This window comes from Lepidochelys kempii, chromosome 7 (assembly GCF_965140285.1).
Source record: "Lepidochelys kempii isolate rLepKem1 chromosome 7, rLepKem1.hap1, whole genome shotgun sequence".
In the NCBI taxonomy this organism is placed as follows: Eukaryota; Metazoa; Chordata; order Testudines; family Cheloniidae; genus Lepidochelys; species Lepidochelys kempii.
Window position 1 is genome coordinate 117,134,814 of NC_136386.1, and position 27,466 is coordinate 117,162,279.

The following is a 27,466-nucleotide window of genomic DNA, read 5'->3' on the forward strand; positions in this document are numbered from 1 at the left end:
TTTTAGGTTAGTTGTCATGTTATTATTTATGTGAATCATAGTAAAATGATAATGAGGTTGGGTATTAGTTTTGGTGCAATAAGTTGCGAACTTATTGACTATAAGCAGTTTCTAGAAATTATAACTTTTCTGATACCAAATATTAGACAGAGAAAGTTTAAGAGTAAAATTATTTAAGACCACAATTTGTATTGCTTTACAGATTAAAAAAACCATGGCAAAAATTCTGTTGAAAGGATGAGGTCCCAATATAGACAGAATTTTAGAAAAATACTGGCAATTATACACATTGTTCACTTACTCAATGGAGATGAAGAGAAACCTGCAAAAGAGCTTGCCATGATGTAATCGGCAATCTGTTGTAATGCAAGCAGTCCAGTTGGGTTACGACCCTTCTTCATCTGTTCTTGAATAAGACATTCCAGGTCTTCTCGGAAGGCCTGCAAAAACATTTGAGAATCACTATGATAAACTTTCCTCGAAAGTAGTGAGATGATTACTATAGGCAGGGTATAGGTATCACTATTTATTAAGGTTAACCAACACTTCCCAGTATAAGACCCTATTTTAGTTGCTCATCACTTTGAAAAACTTTAACAGTCACAGGGCAAGTCTGTGGCACAGCTGAAAAAGGAACCTAGATCTCCTATTTTCCAGTTCTTTGCTTTCTCCACAAGACCATCCTTGTGCAGGAACATGCTATTCACCAGAGATGGCTTAAAAGTTCAGAACTATGAGCCTATTCAGCAGTTCATGAACTCAAGAATGGCAATCTATTAAAATATAGTTACTTTAGGGACAGGAGGAGGCCATTTTATATAACTGATTTATTTGAAAGAAACTTAAAAGACAATGGAAGAAAACACCTACCAATACTAACTTGACTAGAGCAATCATAATAACTGCAGTACAGTAGGGACTATTCAGTATCTCTCTCAAAATATGTAATATTCTGGCAAACCCATAGCACTTATATTGAAACTCATTTTGAAAACCATCAGCAATGTTACAACCCCTCTTCTATGCTTAAATTTACTGTATCTTCATTCTAATCCTCATTAAACTGCTGCAGTTATAGAATGGTCAGATTAAGGGCTTGTTTACACATAAAGCATTGCAACGGCACAGCTGCAGTGATGAGGCTGAGCTGCTGTAGTACTTAGTGAAGACGCTACCTATGCTGATGGGAGAGCTTCTCCTGTTGGCACAGATACTCCACCTCCCTGAGAGGTGGCAGCTATGTCGACAGGAGAAGCCCTCCCATTGACACAGCGCTGTCTACACCAGGAGTTCGGTCAGTATAACTGCTTTGCTCTGCAGTTTCCATGCTCCTGGGCAATACAGTTATACTGACATAAGTCTGTTTTATAGCTCACTGGTGTTTTGAAGTACAGGGGAGTTATTTTCACTTTGGTGCCGTGTCTCTAAAATTTGCTGTCTGGTGCTAGAGGTAGTATATTTCACATTTACTACTGCTTATCCTCGTGGCAACTGATTTTAGTGATAACCCTTTAATTCATTTCTTGTTTTATTATTAAACGGACATGTCCTTGAAAAACTGTATCACTTAATTTCAAGAAATCTCAGAATAGGTAAAAGCCAGAGTGCGCAGCTGAAGAAAGTACATCTTCATTACAACTTGTGAAATAGAGGTGACTGTGTGCATGTGATTTTTCACAATCCAGTACAGAATGCACAATATCAAAGCATATGTCTTTTTTAGTAAACTGGAAGTTGCTGTGTATCATGCAGATTCAAGCTTGTAATGATTCATTCAACTAAGTTTTTTCATACATATTTATGGATATCTTCATTACCTTCAGACTCCTACAAAAAGTGGGGACTCATACATGACTCTCATGTGATCCCACCACTGTTGTGAATTTACAGTATTTTTTAATGGTGGTGGTGTGCCATATATTTTAAGATTCTACAAATTCAAAAAACTGTTTTTGTGTTATATCTGATCATTCTTGACTCATTGTCTAAAATGAAAGGCATAAAAACTCAGAACTCAAAAACAATCACATAAAAACGGTTACCTACCTTTCATAACTTTTGTTCTGCAAAACGTGTTGCTCATGTCCATTCCATTCTGTGTGTGCATGGGCACATGTGCACAGCTGTTGGAAACTTTTGCTGTAGCGGTATCTGTAGGGCTGGCTGTGGCACCCTCATGCCGCGGTAGATCAGGTGCCGCTGGCCCTACACCCTCTCAGTTCCTTCTTGCTGACAACTCTGACAGAAGGGCAGAAGGGCAGGTGATGGAATGGACATGAGCAACACAGCTTGAAGAATAGCAGTTACAAAAGGTAGGTAACTGTTTTTTCTTCTTTGAGTGCACACTTCTTATAAGACACTAATAACATTTTTGTCTTTTTATTGGACAAATTCCCATAAGACCTAGCCCAATATTAGTGACTGGGGCATCTTGCAATTGGATCCCTGCAGGTGCAAATGTTCACCTATGCACGACTGGAGTCCAAGTGGCTTTTTTTTTTTTTTGCCTGTTTCAGTTACCTATTATAATTTTTTAATTCATGAGTACATTATAGACCATTCCACATTAGTTACAAACACAGGTAGATCTATTTTGAAATATTATGTTCAAAGTTTACGTTTTAGAAGAGATATAAACACTTCACATACAGCACAAAGCACACATTTTTCAAGTGGAAAAGGCATGAGTCATTTCAGATCTAGGATTTGACAACAGAACACTTAATCAGGAAAACAAACAGTAGCAATTGTCAGAGGAATGAAAAATGATGTTATTCAAATTGTGTGCACACAACACTGTGTCCTATGAAGAAAATGTTTTAAGTGTGGATTTAAAACAGTTGTTTTGGCCTACATGAAAATTCTTTATTAGGATTCCCTAGAGGCTTCAAATTTATATAAGTGCTTCAGGCTGAAACAGATATATTGGACTAACATTTCACAGGATCTTTTAACAAGTCTACTCGTATGTACACCTCTTTAAAAAAAAACCTGTGATCACCAGCAGTCAAATGATAGATTTAATCACTGTACATGGAATAGTGTTAAAAACGTGCAGGCAAGCATTTCTATATAAAATGGGAAACATGATTTGAAAATGTGGCCCAAAACAGCTACTCGAGAAGGAGGTAAAACAAGCTTAAGACACTTGCACAAAAGCAGGATGAACAATCCTCTCAAAACCATCCCATTACAGCTGAGGTGAAGACCGACTCTGCAGCTTTCATTCACTCAGCAACAAAACATCCACCTGTTATGAGATGAGTTCTGAACCCAACTTCTATTAATGCTCACCAGAGTTGTACCTGGAAATCTCCAGACAGAAAAATATGTTGGTACATTGTATCTAAGGTCACAATAATGAATCTGATTTTCATGGGAGCAAAATGAAATCTCTCAGGATGAAATGCTTTGGAGCTATTGGATCAAATCAGCTGGAGTATGTCGGCATAACTCCACTGAAGTAAATGAGGCTACATTAATTTACACCAGATGAGAATTTGATCCCTTAACTTTACCACTAATGCAAAATGTAATATATATCATAAAACCTTACAACCAAAAGGTTAACACATTTTATAGAGCTGACTGTTCCTGAATGTCTTTTTTTAAGTCACAGTTCTTTTTGAAAGAAATATAAAATTCCTACCTTTAAAAATAGATAATCTATTACTTCCTTGTTATACGTCTTCACTGCAGAGTTAATTCAAGTTATCTACACTTAAGTTACTTCTGTTAAATTAGCCTAGCTTGAGTGAGAGTGGTGATGCTATGACATAACGCTCAAGCCGCCGCTTCCACACTGATGCTGCACTCACTTGTCTGTGGCACTAAGACCTCCGGGGGCATATCCTATGGCTCTTTGTGCTGCAGGAAGCTCAGCTACTCTATGAATTTTTTCCCAGTGACTTATGAGAGAACTTGATTTGTACTTTCAGGGCACACTAAAGGAATTATGGAAAGGAATTGGAGGACTAGTGGCACTGAGTGCAGCTAACCTGCATCCACTCTGTACAGTGGTCATGTTAACAGCTGGTGAGTTTTGCCACCCTGAGCTTTAGCCTATACCTCCTCACAGGCCCGCCAACTTGAATTAAAAGCACCATAAACCACTCAAATTAAGGGTTTTAGTACATGACTGGGACTCAAGCGAAGAGCAACATTCGAGTAATAACTCCAGTTTACTTTGCACTGAAGACAAGCCCACAAAATTATAGAAAATTGAGACATGAGACAAGGAAAAGCTCATATAATATACAATAAGAGGAGTATATGTTAATGAAACTTATAGATTATACTACATTTGGAGGAGGAGTTGCAGACACCTGTGAGAACAGAGAAATACAGAAGTATGTAGAGAGGTCAGAAATATGGATGGGATATATGGATAGGCTCAGCACAGAAAAAAAACATCAAGCTAGTATAGCTGGTGAAAAATAAATGTAAAACTACAATTCACTATTGAAAGAGGCATAAGAGCTAATGGTGGACAACAAATTAGATACGTTTGTAACATGACATTGCAGCAAAAAAGGCCAGTGCAATTTTGGGTTGCACGTGCAGAGGCATCATGTGGCAGGACAGGAATATGAGAGTTTCCCTCTATACCACCTTGGTGTAAATGCATCTAGAAAAGGTAGTTGGGTACCTGTAGTTCTTGTTTCTGCAAGACATACATGTCTGCGGATTACTACCCTTGAGTTCATGCAGCACCAGTCCAGGTGACTACTCCCATAGATTAAAATTTTAAGCTTCTGAGGCATCCTTAGAAATGTTTCTGCAGTCCTCAACAGGGTACTTTCACATGGTAAGTCATCTCTTGCAAGGGGATTGGGGCTCTATGGTACCTGTGCCAAATTTAGCCTGCCTCCCCAGGTGAAAGGAATGACACCAAGAGCTATGTGGTGGGAGCATATGACTAGACGCCAGGTCATCTGCCCGGTCTTTTTTTCAGCAGACAATTCTTCAGAGCTCCCAGGCAAAAGGTTTGGGAGAGACCCCCTAAGAATGGGAGCCTGTTGAGGGATAAGCTTCAGCTGAGGGACCTACAGAAAGCAGGAGCCTCCTGGATGAGAAGCTCTAGCTAGAAAAGTTGCAAAGGACTGTGAGCCTGGTGGGAGGGCTCTAAGCAAAGGGAAGCCCTGATAAAGGACTTGAAAGACCTTTGAGCCTAGAAGTAGGGCTGTTTGGATGCTGAAGCCCATTATCAACTGAGAGGTCTAACTGAGTCCAGGGAAGAGGGCTGGAAGGCTTTGACTACTATTTTATGATAACAAACCAAACCTGTAAGGTGATTGGAATTGTGAAAACACCAGGTGTGGTGGTTTGATTCAAGACAAAGTAAACTGAGGCAGCGGCAGGGCCCAAAACCAGACTGGGTAATCCTTGCTACACAATTACCAAGGCTTTCATGGTCAGTTACTTTCAAAACTGAGACATTGTTCTTTATGAAATAAAACAGCTTGTCCAGCATTTTGGGGCTGACTGGCTGGTGGATGGGACTGCCATTTCTGCCTCCATTCCTTGGCCACAATGCTGGCAGGGAGGGGAGGAGGATACAAGCACACAACAGGTTTTTCACTTTTACACATGTGAGAAAGGCAGGCCCTGGCAGTACAGATGGACTAAAATTGGATTAGTTATATAATAGTAGCACAGGACCAGAATCAGGCTGCAAGCCCTTCAGATCTGGAATGTTTTGATAACTGCTCTTTATATCCAATATAAAATTAAAGCAAAATCCCACAAACAAACTTCGTGGGCTGATTTAAAATAGCTAAGAGAAAAGCAAACAGATCAGCAAAATCTTGACTGACAACAAGAACAGTTTTTGGCTACTCCTAAACACAAAACCCCACTAACTTATTAAATTGCATACAGTCCTACAATGTTATGCTTACATACAATACTGCTACTACTAGACTCATCTCCTCACCTGGAAATCCCTTCATTCCATTTATTCCTCACAACCTTTGTATAATACTAATTTTAAAATATCCTCTAGTTCTGGTCTCTGAAATGACCTCAACCAAATCATCGGGGTAACATTTTATAATAAGCCTTAAGTATTTTAAATACTTCATATCATCTCAACGGAAGACCAAATCTCTCCAAATACATCTACATGTACATTCCACCTATCTTAGCTCCCATAGACAGTACTTTCTTCAAATTTTCAGCTTTTCTTCAAACACAGTTATGTAAAATACACAGTATACTCCATTATACAATAAAGATGTTATATACCCTGAAAATCCTAGGCATTTCAAGTTGGGGTCTCAAAAATTTAGCTTTAATCTCTGTGCCTCAATTTCCCAATAGTAAAATGAAGACAACATTAATACCACCTACTCTTACAGGTGTGCTGTGAAGATGAATTCATTATTGTTTGTGAAGCAGTCAAAATATTATGAGCGCGCCGCAGAAACACCCAAAAGAAAATGAATATATTTTGTATTCAGTGCAGAAGCTGGATGGTGTGTATTAAATAAGGCTTGAGGCAACAGACTGAATGAAAAAAAAAATTGAATGAAGAAGGTGTGTTATGGGAAAAATAGTACGCAATGCTGTAATTATAATGTATGTGCACAAGGGGATCAAATTAATCTTCTACAGGCAGCCTTGATTCTGGATTTCCCTAATTTATGAGTACTTGACTCTTCAGCTTCAAAAGTTTTTTTCCCCAACTTTTTTTTTTTAATGTAATATAGATGAGAGCTGCTGTCACATACAACACAAAGCAATAAAATCTGTTTCGGTATAAAGATGCAGTTTCAAACAAGCACAGAGTCCTGGCAGTTTTATAATTAATGACACTGAGATTATTTGAACCTTCTAATGTTAAATTTGTAGGTACTGTTGGAATAGGTTCAAACAGTTTTAGATTAAGAGTTTGTCAGTAGTACCGTGAGGTGCTAGTAGGGTACTGAGACCTAGCTGATTGAAAGGCATAAGAAAGTTACAAATAGGTAGCAGCGGGTAACGTTCAAGGCCTTAAATAATCTTGCGGAGTGCACATGGCTTATACGGTCACCACTCGTACCCCCAAAACCTCTGAGTTGTAGACCATAAACAAACAGCTACCAAGTAGTTTGAAATGTCTCCTAAGGATACTATGATCCTATTTCCTGGTCTACAACTTTGCAGATGTTCTCCATTTTAAAGCAGTATAAACTAGTGGAAGCTTGTGGAGGAGCTTTCATTGTTCTGGGGGTTCTTAATTTAAAGTTCTTCCTTCCAAATTTCAACCTTCCAAATTTCCAAACATTCTTCCATGTAGCGTCAACAAGTGTCAATCTTTAGCAAATATGGATTAATAATTTTGACCTGAGACTGCCAACTGCAGCATGCTAGCCTTCCTAGATAGCTGCGTATGTGTTTATTTCATGATTGTCACATAAGAATCTTAGAATTTTACAACACTCCAAATGGGTTACCTACACAAAGCTACAATTTTCTCAACTCCTCTACTTTAAAAATGGGAAGAAAATTTTAAACTGTTCATGGGTGGAAAAGCAGTGGCAAAGAGCTGTGTTTTGCATTTTTTTCTGAAGAAAACACTTTTCTGGTTGTTCCTAATTCTTGTGGTAGGGAGGTCACAGCTGTGTGTTAGAAGACTCTGAATTCAGCTCTCACTAGTATCAACCTGGCCATTGAGAAATCTATTGTTTCTCAGGATTGCAGCTACCATGGAGGGGGAAGTGGTTTCTGAGATATCCTGGGTCCTGTCTATTTGAGAGTTCTCAAAATCAAATACCAAGACTTTACACCCAATCCAATATGTAACGGCAAGCCAAGGCAGTAGCTGGAGCAATATACTAACAGCACCCTTGTGAGTCAGTATATTCTACACCACTTACTTTCTTTAGTCTGTGGTTTTATTCCCAGTAAAGTGCATTAATCTTGCCTGGATATATATGGCCAAGTCTGATCTGATAGGATGGGGCATAGTCTCTTGGCAAAACAAAAGTGTAAGATGACAATTCTTGTTGCTATTGCTGTTTGGGTACTCCGTATAATGAGGAATACAGGTGGACTTGTAGACTGTGTAGCATTTTGAAGAAGGTGGGGCATGTAGACAAACATTTCAGACTACTCATTAGCATCAGCTCAATCTTGCCTGGGTTTAAATTCAGCCGGGGTTCTTCATCCCAAAGAGAATATCATTCAGGCACTATGATATCTGGGGAACGGTGTTGACATCTGACACTTTGCTGTGTGTCAACTGCATATTTAAGCCATTGGTGTCCGACAGTCTCACTTAGAGGTTTGACTAGAATGGGGGAAGAGAATGGATGAGAGCTACAGAAGATGAGGTGCAGAAGAACTCTCTCAGCAAACTGCTGTTCACTCCTCCCAGTTCAGAAATAAAACAGCATCACCAGCTGCAAAGATCCTGCAGAATAAGGAAGGATGTTTTTTTCATTGTTTATGGCCAAGTAGAGATTATCCAGAAGCATAATCAATCTGTTTCTGTGCTATCTCCTGATCTAAAACTGGATCAGGATGGGTGCAGGACACTGAGAAAAGGCAGGTGTAATAAGGATGGCTTTTCAGTAGCTTCTAAATTGTTTTACTTAGAAACTGGAAATTGAATATCAGATTGCAGCTTGTGAGGCTGGCTGCATCCAATGTTGGTGTAATAATGCCTCAAGCACACAGGCAGAGCGCTTCAAAGGAATGCTGAATATCTGGTGCGTCTTTCACTAAGCAGGAATGGCATTGGTTAACATGGCAAGTAATGTCATATCAGACCTCTTCAACCACCCACCAACTTGCCTGACTTCTAGAAGTCTTTTATGGTCATTTATTCCACCACAGGACATGACGTTGGAATCTGCTTGGCGCAATTAATGGTCAACGACAGTCATTAATCACTCTCTCATCACTGGCCCAACCATCTGTCTGCCAGGTTTTGGCCGGCCAAGAAACTGTGGTCATCTCTGAACCAGTTTCGAACAGGACAGAGCAACTGTGCAGCCAGTCTCTTTAAATGGGGTTTTTCTAATGACCCATGATGCAGCTGCGGTCAACATCAGACTACGTTGCATATCACTGTCGAGTGCGCACTGACTTATTTTCAGTGGTGGGCTACCGGTTCTCCACCTGGCTGATGACGACGCCATTATATGGCTGGGCACATTGCACCTACGCCAATGAATGTCATGAGTCACTATTTTCTACAGGTTTCTAGCCTCTGTCAAACATTGGCATAAACCTGCAGTATTAAATGATTATCTTCGTCTAAGAATTAATGGTATGCCTAGAAGAAAGAAGCCTCAGAGAAGATGACAACTGGATAGGCCCCTTTTGTTAGTTCTGCCACTGCAATGCCATCCAAAGATTCCTATCAAAATTCGAGTCCTTATATATCAGGTGTTGTACAAAACATTGCGGCGGTGACTGCATCATTCCCAAAAAACTTACATCCTTAGCAGATTCTGAAACATTTTCTAATTTGCTTTCTTACTAAATTATTTGGATTCTCCAATTAGAAGCAGTAAGAGATTTCTTGGTACTGAACATAAAATCTGAATAACTGAGCTCCCTTGTACTTTGTAGTGTTTTGCATAAGAGATTCTACCAGCACGGCCTACATTATCATCTTGTCACCTTTAGTTAGTGTTTCAATCCAAAATTCCTCCCCCACAAAGAGCAGGGATGTCTGGACAACCCAATCCTGCGCACATAAGCTTTATATTTTAAAGGAAAGGAAGACAATTTCTCCCTACATGCATTTCATAGTTAAAGACTACATTTCTCTAACCCGAATATATTTTAATTGCTTCACATGCTAGAATTGGCTTAAAACATTACCAGCAAAGAAGCCTTTTTTAAAAAAAATATATATATATATATATTTTCTCATTTTTCTAAATTCCTAAAAAGAATTTAGTACTTACAAAAAGGAATAACCCAGAGACACCAGACAGACAAAATACAGGAATGCCCTTGCAAGCTTCTTGCATAAGATAACTCTTCCAGTGTATCTCAAAAACACCACCTGCAATACCCAGGACATTCCAACCTCGGACCTATACTGAGCAGATTGGCAATAGAACAGAAGTTTTCTGGTATTTTTGTGACACAAAGCGTTCACAAGGGGCCACGTCATTTTCATTTCTGACCCAAAAGAAACTGAAGCTAAATCTCAAGTAATCCACTTGATACAGCCATGGAGAAACTTAATTCCATCACTGTCCCTAAATCTGTGAAGAGATTTGCTTTAAGGACATTCTCTCCTCTGGACACTATATTAAAAATTGTTTATTCCATCAGAGAAGGAATTGTAGCAGAGATCTCTAAATATTCTCCATTTCAACAATGAAACAGAGAAGCGGGAAAGGGGATTCAGGTCTGACAGATGTCTGTAGGTCAAGCACAGCTTCTCATTTTTTACTAGATTGTCAGACACTGAGCACACACAGCTATAGTTTTCTTCTTCAGCATCTCAAGGCCTAGCAGCCTCCAGCACCTAGCTTATTTGGCCAACTTTTAAAATACTGGCATCTATAAATGGTCCCTGGCACAAGCAGTGGGCTCAGCTTCTCCCACACCAGGAGGCAGATAGTAACCTCTAGGTTCCTGTGTCTTCCAATTTTCTATTAAACAAGTCAGCTAAATTTGGGAGTACCATCTCTCCCACCCTCCCTAAATCCTCAGGCTGACCTTGCATATCAAAAGTAGCATGATCACAATAAACAGGAGTTGATTACATTTGGCAAATTGGAAAACAATCTTTCATCCAATAAGGCTAAGGTTAGTTGTGCCTATGAAATTCAGCACTTTTTCTGCATTTAAATTAATGAAAGAACACTGTAAGAAACCATGTTGGCCCAGTGTAATTTATTGCAATCTCATTTTATCCCTCTCAATCAGCTGAAAATTTGGTGAGTTTGTTCTGATTGTTTTAAGAATTTGGGATATCCACTTCCCCTCCTTTGTGAATAGTTTAGTAGTATAGGTCAGAGTCCAATCATTATCTTTGAGAACTGAATTATTTTTCTAACAACTTAGTATGATTATGCATTACTCCCTTAGAGTATTTCCTGAACACTGAATAGTTTGGTTGCAAAATTAAAGTTGCACAAAGTTACTTGAACATAATAAATTCCTGAGTCATGGGGTTTGAACATTTAGATTCAAATCTATATGCAGAATCTGAAAAGCACTCCAAGGTAACATTTTAGTGAACAATCCTATTATTCATGAGTGTCTATAATATGGTGGGTTTCAGAGTAGCAGCATGGTTAGTCTGTATTCGCAAAAAGAAGAATGCATCTGATGAAGTGAGCTGTAGCTCACAAAAGCTTATGCTCTAATAAATTTGTTAGTCTCTAAGGTGCCACAAGTACTCTTTATAATATGGTGATTACTAACCACTGTTTGCAATCTTATTATGCATGGAAAATGTCAAATTAAAATTCTACCCCCCCTCCCAAATTATAGAAAAACAGATGAGAAAAGAAAATTTGAAAACAAAACTAATTCAAAAGAGAAAAATTGCTTCAGAATATTTTTGACACCTCTACTATTTTTAGACATGCCATGGATTTTCAAGAGTACTCAATAGATTAATGCCAAACAGAACATAAATTAAGACTAACTCCATCAAGGGGTTATGGAGACCTTCCCCCCCCTCCCCCCAGGACTCTTGATGGAATTAACAGACCTATATGCCAGTTGTACAAGTGCTGAATTTACATGAGGTGTACATGAATGCTGGTGGTGTAAAGTATGCACCATTACTCCTTCCAAGTACCCAAAGAACAATTTAGCTTTTAAACACACCTCGAAAGCACAATTTAAAAAAACTTTTTTTAAAGGTAAGAGTGTTGCTGATACAACTGATAAGTCAAATATTCAAAATAAAATTGGAATGCAGATCTGCGTATAAATGTCTTAGTTTGTCCACATTTGGCCAGTGACTCTGTCACTCTCTTCCCTGCTTTTAAGTTTTAATCAAGTGCCTTGTAGCTGGCTAGCTACTTTTGTACTTCTTTAATGAAGCATTACACCATGAAAACATCATTTGAAAACCAGTAATGGGCAGTTTGTTCATACACTAAAACTATGCAAACAAAATGTTGTATAACCTAAGTGTTTACTGATTGTTCTTATGAAAAGCTTCATGGCCCTCTAGCTGTGATTCAGTCTCAAATTCTGTTTTGTGCTGTTTTGTTTTTGAGTTAATCTCTGGAGGGGGGGGAGAGGGGGAATCTTTTGTTTCCTTAATCCTACTCACGGGACTCTGCAGTATCTGAGTGACCCTCTTCCTTTGCTCCATCATGTTGAAGTCTTGTCTCAGATCAGGAGACATGTTTCTCTCACGGATGTACTCTGGGTCATTTTCATTGATGCGGTCAAAATACCTCTCTTTGTGAGGCATGCTGGGAGGGGGAGGGGTGGTGATCACCCCCTGACTGGCATCAGTACTCATGCTTCAATACTGCAGATTATGCTCGTCACCTGGAACAATAAGAGGCCAGGAGATAATTAATGCCATTTAAAAACAAGACAACAAATAGACCTTACAAAACTGGACAAATACAATCTTCTCTCCTCCCCAGCAAGAAGACAAATGACAATTGCTTAAAATGCAGCAACTTCACAATCAGCAATTGGGGGGTCGGGGTGGGAGGAGCTGTGTACCAAAAAATTCACACACAAAACAGAAGTTACATAACACAACCATTTATTCATTTATTTATTTAAAAGCCCTTTAAAGTCCTCAGTTATGACTTTATCATCATCAATCATTCCGATTCAAACTTTTAAAACGCACCAGTCATTTCAACAAAACAAGTGTTAATGTTGAGAATATTCATAATGTACTTTATGACAAATCTCCCCCTCAACATTTTATAAAAATCCATTCACTCTCTGGCCCCCAGCCCACCATCCTGTGTAATTCCACTTTCTGACACATTGAACTTCTGCTAAATCCTATTACAATACTGGACCCTTTGTATACAACACAATTATATGCTCATAGCTCACTGCCTAACTTTAACTAAGGAAGTAAGGGCATTTCTCAATTACAGCATTTCCAAACCATCCTGTAACTTCAGAGGGAAGATTAAGCTCTGGTCGCATTAAAGATTCTCAGCAGATCTCAACAGCCCCCAAAATGGTGCCTCAACCCTGAGAAGACTAATCAAAAACTGTTAAGAAACTGGGGGGGGGGGGGGGGGGGGAGAGATCATGTGATCAGTTTCCCAGGACTGCAGCTTTAATATTCACTAAAAATAAATACACAGTGCTAATTTTCTTCCACTTGTGTGTTGTTATAAGATACTTTCTTGCCCAAGCTGAAATTTGATAAATTATATTGGGAAAAAACCTCATGTAGGCTTGATTTTAAAAGCTTCAAAAGAGCATCTGTGAAAATGTTGTAGAACTGGTTTTAAGCAGAAATCTGAATCACCACTCATGGAGATCCAGGTTCAGACACAAACTCAGGAATCTTATTCTTCAAGCTGGAGAGGACTCAGTGATTTTTTTTTCAGTTTTGCGTTATTTCTGAAGAAATAACTCCAGCTTTCATGATTGAGATTATTGACATAGAGGGATGTGGGGACTTGTGACAAGTGCAAGGGTACAAACTGGCTTACAATGAACTAGGTATTCATCACATTTCAGCTTCTCTGTCCTCTTATTCAGGAAAAGAAACTAACATTTCAAAAAATCCTTATGTATTATATTCGTGCTAGATAAATAGACGATTAAAAAAAATAAACAGTAGGCTCCCTCTCAAAATATGGGTTTAATCCCTTCCACAACACAAAGTTAACTACAACAGATTTACATCAGATTCTCTAGACTCACACTCTGGGGCAGATCCCCGGCTGAGGATCTGCTCCCTTGTATTTTTTATTTCTATTACAGATCCAGAATTGCTGAACTCATGCTTTGGCCAACCAACTAGCCTCAGAGACCACCTCCAAAGCTATTCTGTAAATTGGCTCGCAACAGCCCATCTTGAAAGAGTGGCAAACTATAAATCTTGCTCTGTGCTTGCTTTTTTCTTCCCATGAGCTGCACATCCACAAGAATTAGATTTCCTAAAATGCTCCTGCACCCTGGTAACCAAGTAGCAAATTGTTGCTCTGCTGCTAATTCACTTGGCTGGTCTCAGAAAAAAATTGAGCACACACATCATACTTTAACTTTTTAAAAAGTCTATGGGATATAATTAGTTCTAGTCTGTTACTTTACAATACATTCTTGTGGTGACAGTAAAATCTAGTCATCTGTAAAAAGAAAAGAATCAAATACATGACTGGCAATACCTAGATTTCCCAAGAGATATTTTCTAATTGCGGGAAACTTCACTTTTTTCTTCACTCCCCTTCCTTTCTCTCTAATATGTTGCCTAGTCAATAAAGGTGTAACATTTAAACCTTGGAACTCCAACTAGACATATGCACTATCTGTGTACGGTGCCTGCAGCCATATCATTTCAGGCCATAACTTAGATGGGAGACCTCAAACAGACAGCTGCGTGACATGTCATTTTTGACTTAATAGTTGTCACTCTTCCTTCCGAGTCTCTAACAGACGAATACTCTCCACATGGTACTGGAGGTGCCATTTTTCACATGGATATAAAATTGAAGGCCTGAACACCTGCGGTTACTGAATATCCCATGGCATTTTTCACAGAGTAGGCAAGTTAATCTCAGTATTTCATAATTTACCCAAATAGACATTTGGGCAAATTACATTCTGCTTGCATTTTAAACTGCACAATACAACAGACTTCATACCTTGTCCTAAACTTGTGTGAGGTTGCTTTTCACTCTTAAACATCTCCCACATTCCACCCACAGAGATGGCTATCTTCCAGTGGTGAAAGGAAAGGCTCCTACATTATCCAGTTTGACAGATGCTTTGGAAATATAAAGTAGCAATTCCTCTTTTCTCATCTTGAATAAAAAAGTGCAGACAGACACACTGAAAAACATGCATGGTTTTTGGATCTCTACAACGGCCTCATCCTCTCCCCTTTAGCACAGGGCTGGTGAGGATATAAAGGTTAGGGACTTGCAGGAAACCCAGACCCAAGCTACATGAATCACTGGGCAAGCTGCATGAGGGGGTTCTCTCTCTCTGTGCTTATATAAGGGTCCTTAACCCAACTAGCAGCAAGGTCAGCTCAGTTGCTGTGCTGCTATTGGTTCTGGCCCTTCCACTGGTGGTCAGGAAAAAAAGGAAAGTGGTGGTAAGTACCTCTCAGAATAGTGTTAGCTAATCTGTTTCCTGTTCATGCTATGCAGCCCAAGTTGGGTAAATGGGGTACATCAGTTCATCTAGATATTTCCCTCGTTTTACAACACGCTACATAAAAAGCACTAGCAAAGTCAGTGCAAACTAAAATTTCATACAATGAATTGTTTATCCTGCTCTATATACACTATACGCTGAAATGTAAGTACAATATGTATATTCCAATTTATTTATTTTATAATTATATGGTAAAAATAAGTAAGCAAGTAATTTTTCAGTAATAGTGTGCTGTGACACTTTTGTGTTTTTAAATCTGATTTTGTAAGCAAGTAGTTTTTAAGTGAGGTGAAACCTGGGGTAAACAAGACAAATCAGACTCCTGAAAGGGGTAGAGTAGTCTGGAAAGGTTGAGAGCCACTAGTATAGAGCAACATGGGGAAAAAAGGAGAGAAATGACAGAGACAGCATTGCCTACATAAATAGCAACCTGCCACTGGATCAAGAAAGGACAGTAACAACAAATGGACACAAGGATCAAACCTGAAAGTGTGCATCCCTACCCTCTGTGGGTTGTACTCACTCAGATACCCAAGGCATCTGGCTTTTCCAACACCTGAATTCTTATTGGTATAAGATAAAACTCTTGTTAGTTGGTTGGATTTGAGGGGTGGGGTGGGGTTGGAGAAAGTCAGAGTCAGCTAACAACTGCTCTACCTCCCTTCCATTTAGTTATGTCCTCATTCACATGGAGCTGAATTCCTGTGTTGAAAGAGAAGGAAGAGAGATGGCTCTGTGTGTGTTTGGGGTGCGGGGAAGGGGAAGGGGAGGATGCTCTGACGTGGCTATATTACTTCTCTGTGTGGCCTCCTCACTCCATTTCCACTGGATTTCCTGTTTTGCTTCTATCTGTCTTGGACTGGAAACTTAAGAGTGTGTTTTAACTTTATTACTACAATACAGACTTTTCCACTGAAAATGAAGCTTTATACAATAAAAACTCTCTCAATTAATTACATACAACAGAAAGTTCATTTCAGGCTGCAAGACTGAGCCTTCGTCACACATTCCCAGCCTGATACTTTGTAGATTTTATTCCCCAGAATAGCGTGGTCCACTGTCTTACCTGGAATAACTGTTAGTAATAATTGTATTAAATACTAGAAGCAATTTGTGGACAAAGAGGTTGGGGGTAAGAAGAGAGAAGAGGTAAGAGATAAACAGAGGTGTGGAAGAGGAAGATTGAAATCAAGAGATTAAGACACATGGAAAATTTCTCTCACCAAAGACAGTGCCTTGGGGGTGAACACAAGAAGCGCAGACTTCAGGAAAGTCAATTGTGGCATTTGGAAATGACAGGAGTTACAGGGGACATGCCAAATTAACTGACCTACAAGAAAATATTCAGACTTAACTCTTCCTTTTAGGACCCTAGTAGAACAAATTTCTGAATCAAACTGTTCATTACCATTAGGCACCTTCACTTCCACCATGTAGCACAAACTCCACTCTGAAATTTTTCAGTACCCCAAATTAACCACTGCTATTACTGAAGCCTTTGGATTTCATTTGAAAGTGCTTTGAGATTAAACATCCAATCTGACTGATTATTAACCATAATGGTGATTCATGCCTTATAATTAGCTTTGTTCCAGAGCATAACAAAATCTAATTAAGCAAAGGAACAGAATTCAATAAGTCTTTGATTTCCTTACCAAGAGAAAAAAATTAACTGAGAACTAAATCTCTTTCCAACAGTAAGGTGATGTGATTTCTCTCAGGTTACAGCAGGTCTGTTCTGCCACCACCAAATCTCTTGTACATCAACAAGACAAATAAGTTACATGTCTAAGCATCATCTCTTTCCCAAATCATTTGTGGAATTGGAAAGATCCATGAAATATTAGAGGGAGGTTACCATTTGTTCAAAAATAGATCTGCTTTAGCCCATATATAATAAATACAGACTAACATAATTCCACAAATATTTTGCAGAAAATGTATACCTAAATCTGGTTTCATAAAAGTAAATTGAGGCAAACTAATGCCTGAGGGTTACCAACAGAATAGCTTAATATAGTACTACACTTTTGATTCATCTCCTATTGTTCTTTTCCACTTAGACTGAGTTGATAGAATAATTTTCCTCGCCTTTGAAACTCCACTTTAAAACAGACGAGACACTGTATGACAGTTTACACTTTTTTCTAAGTAATGAGAGCATTAACAACACAAAAATACAGTTCTCCAGGTCCAATTTTTAAGTATTTGAACCATTGTTACTTTACCGTAAAGAGCAATTGAATTATCTGTCTTAATTGTAACTAGCAGGACAACCTACCCTGAAAATAAGAACAGTAACTTAAGTAAATTTACTTTAGAGGCTAGACTGAATGACTTATTCAGTGTCTGCTTGAAACTGGGGCACAGACCAGGGCTAGCTAGCTGTGGTTCAAGCCAGATAACACTGAACTGACTTTAGTGGATATGAGAAGGATATCTGCCCCTTTAATTGAGGGTGTGAAATTCTTAGTCTTTTGAGAGAGACACTTTGTGGTGGATCCAGTGCCTGTCACTTTACCTCAGCAATAGCAACAATCCATTGCAGGTGCAGCTACTGCTAGGCCACATTTTCAGAGCAACACATGGGGATTTAGCAGCACAAGTCCCACTAAAAAAATCTACATTTGTAAGTTGCCCTTTCATGATAAAGAGATTGCACTATGGTACTTGTATGAGGTGAACTGAAAAATACCATTTAATTTGTTTATCATTTTTACAGTGAAAATATTTGTAATAAAATATAAAGTGAGAACTGTACATTGTGTGTGCTGTGTTGTAATTGAAATCAATATATTTGAAAATGTAGAACATCCAAAAATGTTTAATAAATTTCAATTAGTATTCCATTGTCTAACAGTGCAATTAAAACTGCAATCAACTGCAATTAATTTGAGTTAATTGCGTGAGTTAACTGCAATTAATTGTCAGCCCTAATCATAATGCTATTGTATAAATTTGTGATGCACCCAAACGTTGAGTACTGCATGCAGGCACCCCATCTCAAAAAATATAGAATAGAATTGGAAAAGGTACAGAGAAGGGCAACAAAGATGATTAGGGGTGTATAAACTGGGACTGTTCAGCTTGGAAAAGAAACTACTAAGGGGGGATACGATAGAGGTCTACAATATCATGAATAGTGTGGAGAAAATGTTATTTACCCCTTCACATAACACAAGAACCCTGAGTCACCCAGTGAAATAAATAGGCAACAGGTTTAAAACAAAGGGAAGTACTTCTTCACACAATACACAGTCAACCTGTGGAATTCAAGGATGCTGTGAAAGCCAAAAGTATAACTGGGTTCAAAAAAGAATTAGGTAAGTTCATGGAGGATAGCTCCTGTCATAAATATAAAGGGAAGGGTAACCACCTTTCTGTATACAGTGCTATAAAATCCCTCCTGGCCAGAGGCAACATCCTGTTACCTGTAAAGGGTTAAGAAGCTCAGCTAACCTGACTGGCACCTGACCCAAAGGACCAATAAGGGGACAAGATACTTTCAAATCTTGGAGGGGGGAGAAGGCTTTTGTTTGTGCTTTTTGTTTACGTGGTTGTCCTCTCTTGGGACAGAGAGGCCAGACAGAAATCCATCTTCTCCAACCCATCCTAATCCAAGTCTCCAATATTGCAACCAATATAGGTAAGCCAGGCAAGGCGGATTAGTTTATCTTTCGTTTATGTGAATTTTCCCTGTGTTAAGGGGGAGGTTTATTCCTGTTTTCTGTAACTTTAAGGTTTTGCCCAGAGGGGGATCCTCTGTGTTTTGAATCTGAATACCCTGTAAAGTATTTTCATCCTGCTTTTACAGATAATTTTTACCTTTCTTTTAAGAACCTGACTGGTTTTTCCATTGTTCCAAGATCCAGGGGTTTGGGTCTTTGATGATTTTGCAACCAATTGGTTAGCATATTATTCTCAAGCCTCCTCAGGAAAGGGGGTGTGTAGGGTTTGGGGGGATATTTTGGGGGAAGACGTCTCCAAGTGGGCTCTTTCCCTGTTCTTTGTTTAAAACGTTTGGTGGTGGCAGCATAGGGTTCAAGGACAAGGCAAAGTTTGTACCTTGGGGAAGTTTTTAACCTAAGCTGGTAAGAATAAGCTAAGGGGGTCTTTCACGCAGGTCCCCACATTTGTACCCTAGAGTTCAGAAAGGGGAAGGAATCCTGACAGCTCCATCAAAGGGTATTAGCCAAGATGATCAGGGATGGCGGCCCATGCCCTGGACATCCTAAGCCTACAACTGCCAGAAGCTGGAGCAGATGACAGGGAATAGATTACTTGATAATTGCCCTGTTCATTCCCTCTGAAACACCTGGTATTGGTCACTGTCAGAAGACAGGATACTGAGCTAGATGTTTGATTGATCTGACCCAGCATGGCTGTTCTTATATAAAACACTTAGTAGATCAGAACAGACAGTCATATAGGCAAAATTACTGCAGAGATGAGGAAGGAAAGCTGAAATGCATAAGCATACAGAAGTAAAACAGGTATTCGTGCAGTGAAGAGAGAATGGAACAATATAGTCTTGTGGTGAGAAATGGGTGAGCGTGGATAATATCAACAGAGGAGGGGGGGGAGGGGAAGTTCCAAGATTCAAGCCACCACAGATCTGTCCACTCCACAAACATCTCTATGCCTTCTTTGTTGCTACTGAACACCTCCCTCTATCACAATGACTACAATGATCCTTACACCATGGTAATTCAAGATGACCTATTAAACACAAAACAAATTGGGTTGTTAAAGCTGTATGTTAACAGGAAGTGGCCAGTCACAACATGGCTACCTCGTTAATTTGTTGTTTCCCTTTCACTATATTTTATCTTTTTTTAAAAAAAATATTCTCTTTTCGGCAGGGACCTTGCCTTCTTTTATTTTTGGAAAGCACCTGGCACACAGTGGATATTACAAGAAAAAACAAACAATAATTTGAAAATAATTTGTGTATGAAGACTGCACTCTAAGAGGCATGTCTGATTATTAATGTCCGTGCTTAGATGCTAGGATGATTGTTGCTATGTAATAGCTGTAGATATCACAGTGTTGTTTTGAATGCAAATTTTCAAATGCATCTCTCTAGAAGCTTAAAAGCATCTTAAAAGAAACAGATTAATTTCTTTCTAAATTACAAACTTTATTTAGAACTGTAATTCACAATAATGCATACAACACTGCTACTATTCTCTTGTACCGTTTTCTTCTGTTCTTCCTACCCTCATCCCCTTTCAAGCTCACAGTATAACAGTTTTTACTACACTTTTATTGAGTGCCATTTTCTCTTTTCTATGACTGCTGCATGATTTTTGAACATTTTTCTCTTACTAAGCCTGTCTTTTCTTCCCTACTGTAGGTGATTGTGTGGTGAAATCCTAATACTAGATTTCTATCATTCATTTCTATACAACATCACCACCACCGATGTCAACAAAAGATTATTATTTTAATTGCAGAATAAAGCATGGAGATGACTTTGGGATAGCTTGGGAAAAGAAGTGGTCAAACTATGGCAGTGTGAAGAGAAATCTGCTCAGGCTCAAATACTGAACAGCTAAACTCTCAAGTTTGCTCTGCTAAGCAAGCAAAAGAATCTGACAAACAGTGTGGCATGAATGGTTACAAAATGTCCATTAATCAAATGGTAAGTCTTCCAATACTAGTTTCCAGCACCATTTTTAGGAGTGCTGCAGTCTACTCCCTCTGCTTTATAAAACTGTTGACAGGTTAAGCAAAGATGTGATGGGTCAGCAGTGCCATTTGTTTTCATGCAGGATTCTCTCGCACCATTTCCAGCAGGCATTTAGATAACCTAACCTCTTGATTTTGTACAGAATGGAATAAAATTTCACTATTTATAAATGGTTTCTAGCATTAAAGCCCAATAAACATTAAAGATCATTTTACTAACACTATGTTAAGTCCTAGGCATTATATTTCACAGAATAAAAATAAACCCAATATAATTGAAGAAATATTTTATTACAATAAGCACATTTATAGTACATTACCATTTTAAAGCAGCATGGAAGAGCAGACAGGCTCTGTGCAAGGAAGATACTTAAGCATGGGAATAACTTCAAACTTGTGAGTAATCCCATTTGTTTCAACAGGATTATTCACATGCTTAAAATTACACGATTAAGTACCTTCCTGAATAGGGGCCTGATTCACAAGAGCCAGGATCTACTCTGGCTGCGGTGGATTTTCTGCATGACCTTGGGCAATCTATTTAGCCTCTCAATGCCTTGAGTTCTCATCTGTAAATGGGGATGATAATGCTTACCCATCCCTGTAAAAGCACAGAGATCCCTGCAACAGAAGTACTATGATTCAATATTTCACATTCAGAATTTGTCAATGATCTACGTAAATATTTACTGAATATTAACAACGTCCAAGTTTCCTCAATCCTTTCCCAAAATGCTTATTGCTATTTTGATGGATTGTCATTGATTTAATATAGTCAAATCTGAGGGAAGGAATTAGGTTTCTTATGTACTCTCTTTATTATAGATCATGCAACTTTCATGATTTTTTTTTTTTATTATTTAAAGCTGAAGAAAAGTCTCAGAACAGTGTCAGGTAGTTCTAGACCCAAACGTACATTTTAGAAAAGCTTTTTAAAACAAACCAATAGAAATATCTTCTCAAACATTTTTAATAACTCACATTTTAATAAACACAGCTGTTTTTCTTTGTTTGGATTTAAGGATTCTGATGCAGTCTTGGCAACACAAACATTGCAGCATTGCAAAAGTTTTAATTTTTGGTTCTCACGACCTAACTTATTTTCATTGTCCAAACTGAGTGAAATAGGAAAGCAAGCATCAGCAAAAAGGGAAAGCGGGAGAGACAGGCCTACATAAGATCCAGACCGGGATTTTGAACTTGATCTAGTTTGAGAAGGGTCTTGGACCCGGCTCCAGTGAAAGAATAAGTTAACTCAATTTCATTCAGCTTCTATAAAATATTTAAAAGATAAGTCTTTTAAACAGTAGTATTTCTAACCTGACAATGCTTCATTATATAATTGAATGTAGCTAAAATTACCGTGATAGACAACAGTCAGTCATATACTTTAATTCAACTTTTAACAGAACATAATTCATTATCGGTCTTTGCAGTTCTATCTGTAAACGGTCACAGAACAATTTCCCTCACTCTTATGGGCAGTGAAATGTATCTAAGATTCCACTGAGATATAACTATGACAAGTGCAAGAAACATGTTTTACCATACATTTGGTTTTAATTATGAAGATCATTCTTAGAAGCCAAGAATTCTCTGTTTTACAAATATATCCTCTTTAGTACCTTCTGGCCTCCTAACATCCTCTTGCAATATCAAGTTTTTCAGGCTCACTCCAAAGTCCACTCTGTAGCAGAAGAGAGGGCTTTAATATTCATGTGAATGTGCACAGTTGGCATGCTGATTGTGCATGCTGGAAGGATTGCATTTTTTACAGTAGTTAATCAAACATCCTACAGATTTTCATATGTCCCCTAAAAAGGCACCACTTTGAACTGGGAAGGATACAATAGAATAAAAGAAACGGAATACTTGTGGCACCTTAGAGACTAACCAATTTATTTGAGCATAAGCTTTCGTGAGCTACAGCTCACTTCATCGGATGCATCCGATGAAGTGAGCTGTAGCTCACGAAAGCTCATGCTCAAATAAATTGGTTAGTCTCTAAGGTGCCACAAGTACTCCTTTTCTTTTTGCGAATACAGACTAACACGGCTGTTATTCTGAAACCTGTCATTATGCAATAGAATAAAAGTTCTTCTATTTCATTACTTGGACGTATTCCTTTCAGTTTTAGGGAAGTTTCTATTTGATTCCACATCACATCAGAAGTCTCTTTGATTTTATGGTGGTCTTGATTATCATTAGAAATATCATGGCAAAAACAGCTGCTCCTTTGGTTTAATGAAGGGTCAAAAGTTGTGACGGGTGGGTAATCCAAATGACAGACATGAAGCAACTGGTACATTTTACAAACGTTTACATGAACAACTGATCTTGCACACTGCAATATGTGGCCAAGTCTTTTTATAGCCCAAACTTCTGGACCATCTCCTCTTCATAACATAGTAGCAATACTGACCTTTAACAGTTACCAGTTTAGCAACCTCATGCCTCAACTAAAGGTAACACTAATGCTTTTTTAAACACTGCCACCTATTGATAGTTTAGAGGTAGAACTCAACTGTTTAAATGTTCCCAAAAAAGGGATTTGGAAACCCAACCAGCAGTGTATTCTACAAGGGTCATTTCTAACTGGAAATCTGTGGCAAAGATAAAACTGCAACAAGTGATAGATAATAAATTCTTCAGGAAAGGGATTGTGTCTTCATGTGTATTTATACAGCACTCCACACAATGGGTCCTCAGTCCTGACTGGGCCCTCTGAATACTGCTGTATTATACATTTTAAATAAGAGGAATAAAATTCATGAGAAATCTAAATTTAAGCTGGTAAAATGTCACACTTTTTTTCAAACAGGTATTGGAACATGTTTCTGTAAACAGAAACATATTTTTGAGAATCTTGTGAAGCTGAATTACATATTAAATACAAAGTAATTGTATATTTAAACAACATTACATTTGAGAGAGAACGAGCCAAAAGCTAAGACATTTTAAGGTAAAAAGCATATAATTATACGCCCTTAAACTCATACGAATAAGAAAAGGAAAGGTGACAACAGGAGTGTTAAGGATGACTCAAGGTTTCCAATAGTAGTTTAAAACACTACTTTTGGGCTATTGGATCCAAACCCTGTAGCTTCCCTTAGGGGCACAACTATTTCATGGTGATTGAACTCCACCTCCACTGCTGGCACCACCACCCATCATCATACACAAGCCAATGGTTGGTTTGGAGTGGGGCAGGTGAACTTGGACTTGTCCTCTATATTGGAGTGAAGCATTTTAGTCTACATATTTTTTAACAATACCAACTATTTGTAAATACATATTTTAACACAAATACTAATTTAAAACACCAACTGAAAGACCATAGTGAATTTAATCATGTTAATACATAATTATTTTGTAAAAATGGATATTTGCCCTAACGGAACTTAAATCTATTCATGTGTGAGTTGGAGTGTTTCAAGAATTTAGCAGACGAGGTGGTGAAGAATTTTCCAGGAAGGCAATGAACAACCCTCACTGAACCCAAAGAGATCTGATGATGTGTTGTATAACCTTTCTAATCAATATGCTATCCATTGCTTCTATAGAGACGCAGTTTATTCCTCCAAGCACAAAATCAGAAAAAACAGGTTTTGGAGGAAGGAACTCAATGAGGGTTGAGTGGTTCTGAATCCATGCCCCTACCTGAGTGCAAGATGCAGAGGTGCAGTGTTGAGTCCTTTTGTGCTCCTACATATATGTTCCCTGACAGCAGATTTTTACAAAGCAGATCCAGTGACCTTTTCTCACCCCCCATACACCCCTTCAGGGTAGATCATTTGGAACTCTCAGCCTCAGAGCATTTACACTAGCCTTCTGCTGCGCTGAGGAACGTTCCTTCCAGAGACAGAGTTATGCAGCAGAAAGGAGAAAACAAAACAAAACAAAAAAAACTTAAAAAACACTTTTTTTGCATTTATACTTTTTATATTGACCAACATGCCAAAAGAAAGCACAGGCCCTGTACTTAGTGGGGAAGGACAACATCAGGAAAGTAAATTTGATTTAGCTGGGGATTGGTCCTGCTTTGAGCAGGGGGTTGAACTAGATGACCTCCTGAGGTCCCTTCCAACCCTGATATTCTATGATTCTATGATAAAGGGCTTAACCTGCATCAACGGATATTAGGAAAAATCTTTCTAACTAGAAGGGTAGTTAAGATCTGGAATAGGCTTCCAAGGGAGGCTGTGAAATACCAAACACTGGAGGTTTTTAAAAAATGGTTGGACAAATACTGGTAAGGGATGGTCTAGGTTTATCTGGTCCTACGTCAGAGCAGGAGGCTGAACTTAACTTCTCAAGTTCCCTTCCAGACCTACATTTCTAGGATTCTATGATCTTTAGAAGATGCTGTTGAACTTGGGATGCATGTTTAGACACAGAATGGGCTTTTTATAGGTAACTTGCAAACCACAGTAGACAAGGTTTACAGTGGTCATGCTGACACATTTAATAACTGCTCAAAAACCACTGACATAACTTCATAGTTCAAAACATCTTGCTTCACTATGTAAACAGAAGCATCCTGTTTAAAAGGCAAAAAGTCACACACATACAACACATTAAAATATAAAATTCCTAAGCCTGTGCCAGTTGAATCCAGTGAACAACATTGTGCTACCTCTCAATAAAACAGAACAAAAATGTTAGGTAAGTAGGAGTAACAAAATTCTGGTGTGCAATGTATTTCTCTTGACTCAGCAAGTGGGTGGCTTGATTCTCCGAGGGCAACATGCTCCAATGATTCCACTCAGAGGGTTTTGTAGTTGCTCAAAAGTACTCACAAGTGCTCCTCTGCATGGCTGCACTGCTGGACAGGAAGGAGTTGGCCAGGTAAGAGCCATATTTTACCAGACTCCTACTGAGCCTTTTATTGCAAATTAAATTTGTCTTCCTTAGTGGAATCCCTGAGGGTTGATGATAGGACACACATTACCTCTTCTGTGGTCGATTTACACCCTCAAAGGTTTCCTCGAATCATTTAAAAGCAAAAAAACAAAACAAAAAAACCCTTGAACTAATAAGTTCAGAAGCAACACAGGATGCCTTAAGAAAGCCCCACCCCTTCTTGTTCTGGATCAAGTTCTACTTACATAAATGTGCATAAGAATCCCAAAGTTTTGAGCTACTGATTCATCGTACTAGAGGGCTTGACCTGGTTTCTTCCCCTCTCCAACACCATCCACTGAAGTGATTACAAATGTAAATACTAAGAGTTGAATGGGGGTCCTGGAATCTCATAAGCCTCAATAATAGAAGATAATTTAACCTAGTTCTTAAGGAAACCAATTTAAAGTCAAATCATCAGTTTAGAGGCAGCCAGTGCAGTGAATGGAGAATACAGAATGATCAGTAGCCCAAACCAACGAGCACATATATCCCTGAATTCTGAACAACTGCTGAAGGCTTACTGTTAGAAGCCTTGCTAGAACACAAACAATGACTGATACAGTCGATCAGCTATAAGAAGGAAAAGTAATAATATTGTCCTCCCCACACATTTTAAACACTCCAGGTGAAAGTTACTATTGCTTTCCAGCAATTATCTCGTTTTCTTGTGTAATTCTACCTCACGTCTGGGCAAAACAAAAGATGCTCTCAAATGAGCAACACAAATAGCATATCACATGAGCTACATGCCTGACATGCTAAGCAAAACATTCTGGACATTGCAGGGATTTCAAACATTTTTCAGGATGCAAAACTAGCTTCACTTTACAAAACTTTTTCCCTGTGATTTAAACTGTCTTCTCTCTCACCTGGACTTATTCAATTTAAAGAAAAAAACAGAAGCATGTCTACATAGCTGAAGGGAAGCCTGTACCATGTGTTAGGGATATAATCATCCTAAAAGCCAGGGTGGCACAAATGGGTACCCTTTAATACATGCAGTGTATAAACTGCATTTATATTCTACTGGGGGCCAAGATGAGGGGGAGAGAGGATCTCTTTCACAGTCTCTCCTCAAGGAAAAGCAAACCAAGCACATTAAAAGTTTGACTTAAACTGTAAACCACTAATATTGGATTGGTTTTGAATAAATTCATTATTTCTAACCAAATACAACAGATGGCCCCTGCTCATTTTCAAACCTACAGAGAGTCACAGTCACTGCTGCTGAAGAGTTCTTCCCTGAACAATTATTCCAGGTTATTTTGTTTTCTAATTTCCAACAGAACAGAAAAATATGTAGAAATGTTTCAATATTTATTCTATTATGTGAAAAAGTCACTGTTACTCTTACTTTTATTTTGATTTAAGCAACATATGCCCATGCTAAGCCTGGAAACGAGTCACTTCAGCCTCCTTGTTAGCCTATCCCAGATAAACATGACATTTCTAGCTACAGCATAAAGGAGGAAAACTTTGCTCTGTCATCAAAGCTTGAGGGCACATACCACAGTCTGCTCTACAGAAGAAGAAAGCATGCTTGATCTTTTCTATGTTACTTTATTATTTGATTCATGCATCTGTT

At 38.5% G+C, this 27,466-nt stretch overlaps 1 protein-coding gene across 15 annotated transcripts in view; it reads right to left on the bottom strand.

The window, feature by feature from the left end:
- Positions 1–27,466, bottom strand: part of ADD3 (adducin 3) — a 189,636-nt gene that overhangs the window by 43,378 nt on the left and 118,792 nt on the right. For 14 of the 15 annotated variants that reach the window (XM_073354406.2, XM_073354410.2, XM_073354415.2 and 11 more), the window contains 2 exons: positions 12,245–12,468; positions 302–440 (listed from right to left, as the gene is read on the bottom strand). In XM_073354406.2, coding sequence (XP_073210507.1) covers positions 302–440; positions 12,245–12,439 — 334 coding nt within the window. In that variant the 5' untranslated portion in view covers positions 12,440–12,468. Of the gene's footprint in view, positions 1–301; positions 441–12,244; positions 12,469–14,768; positions 14,869–27,466 lie in introns of those variants that run through there. The other variant, XM_073354408.2, reaches the window with a different exon arrangement.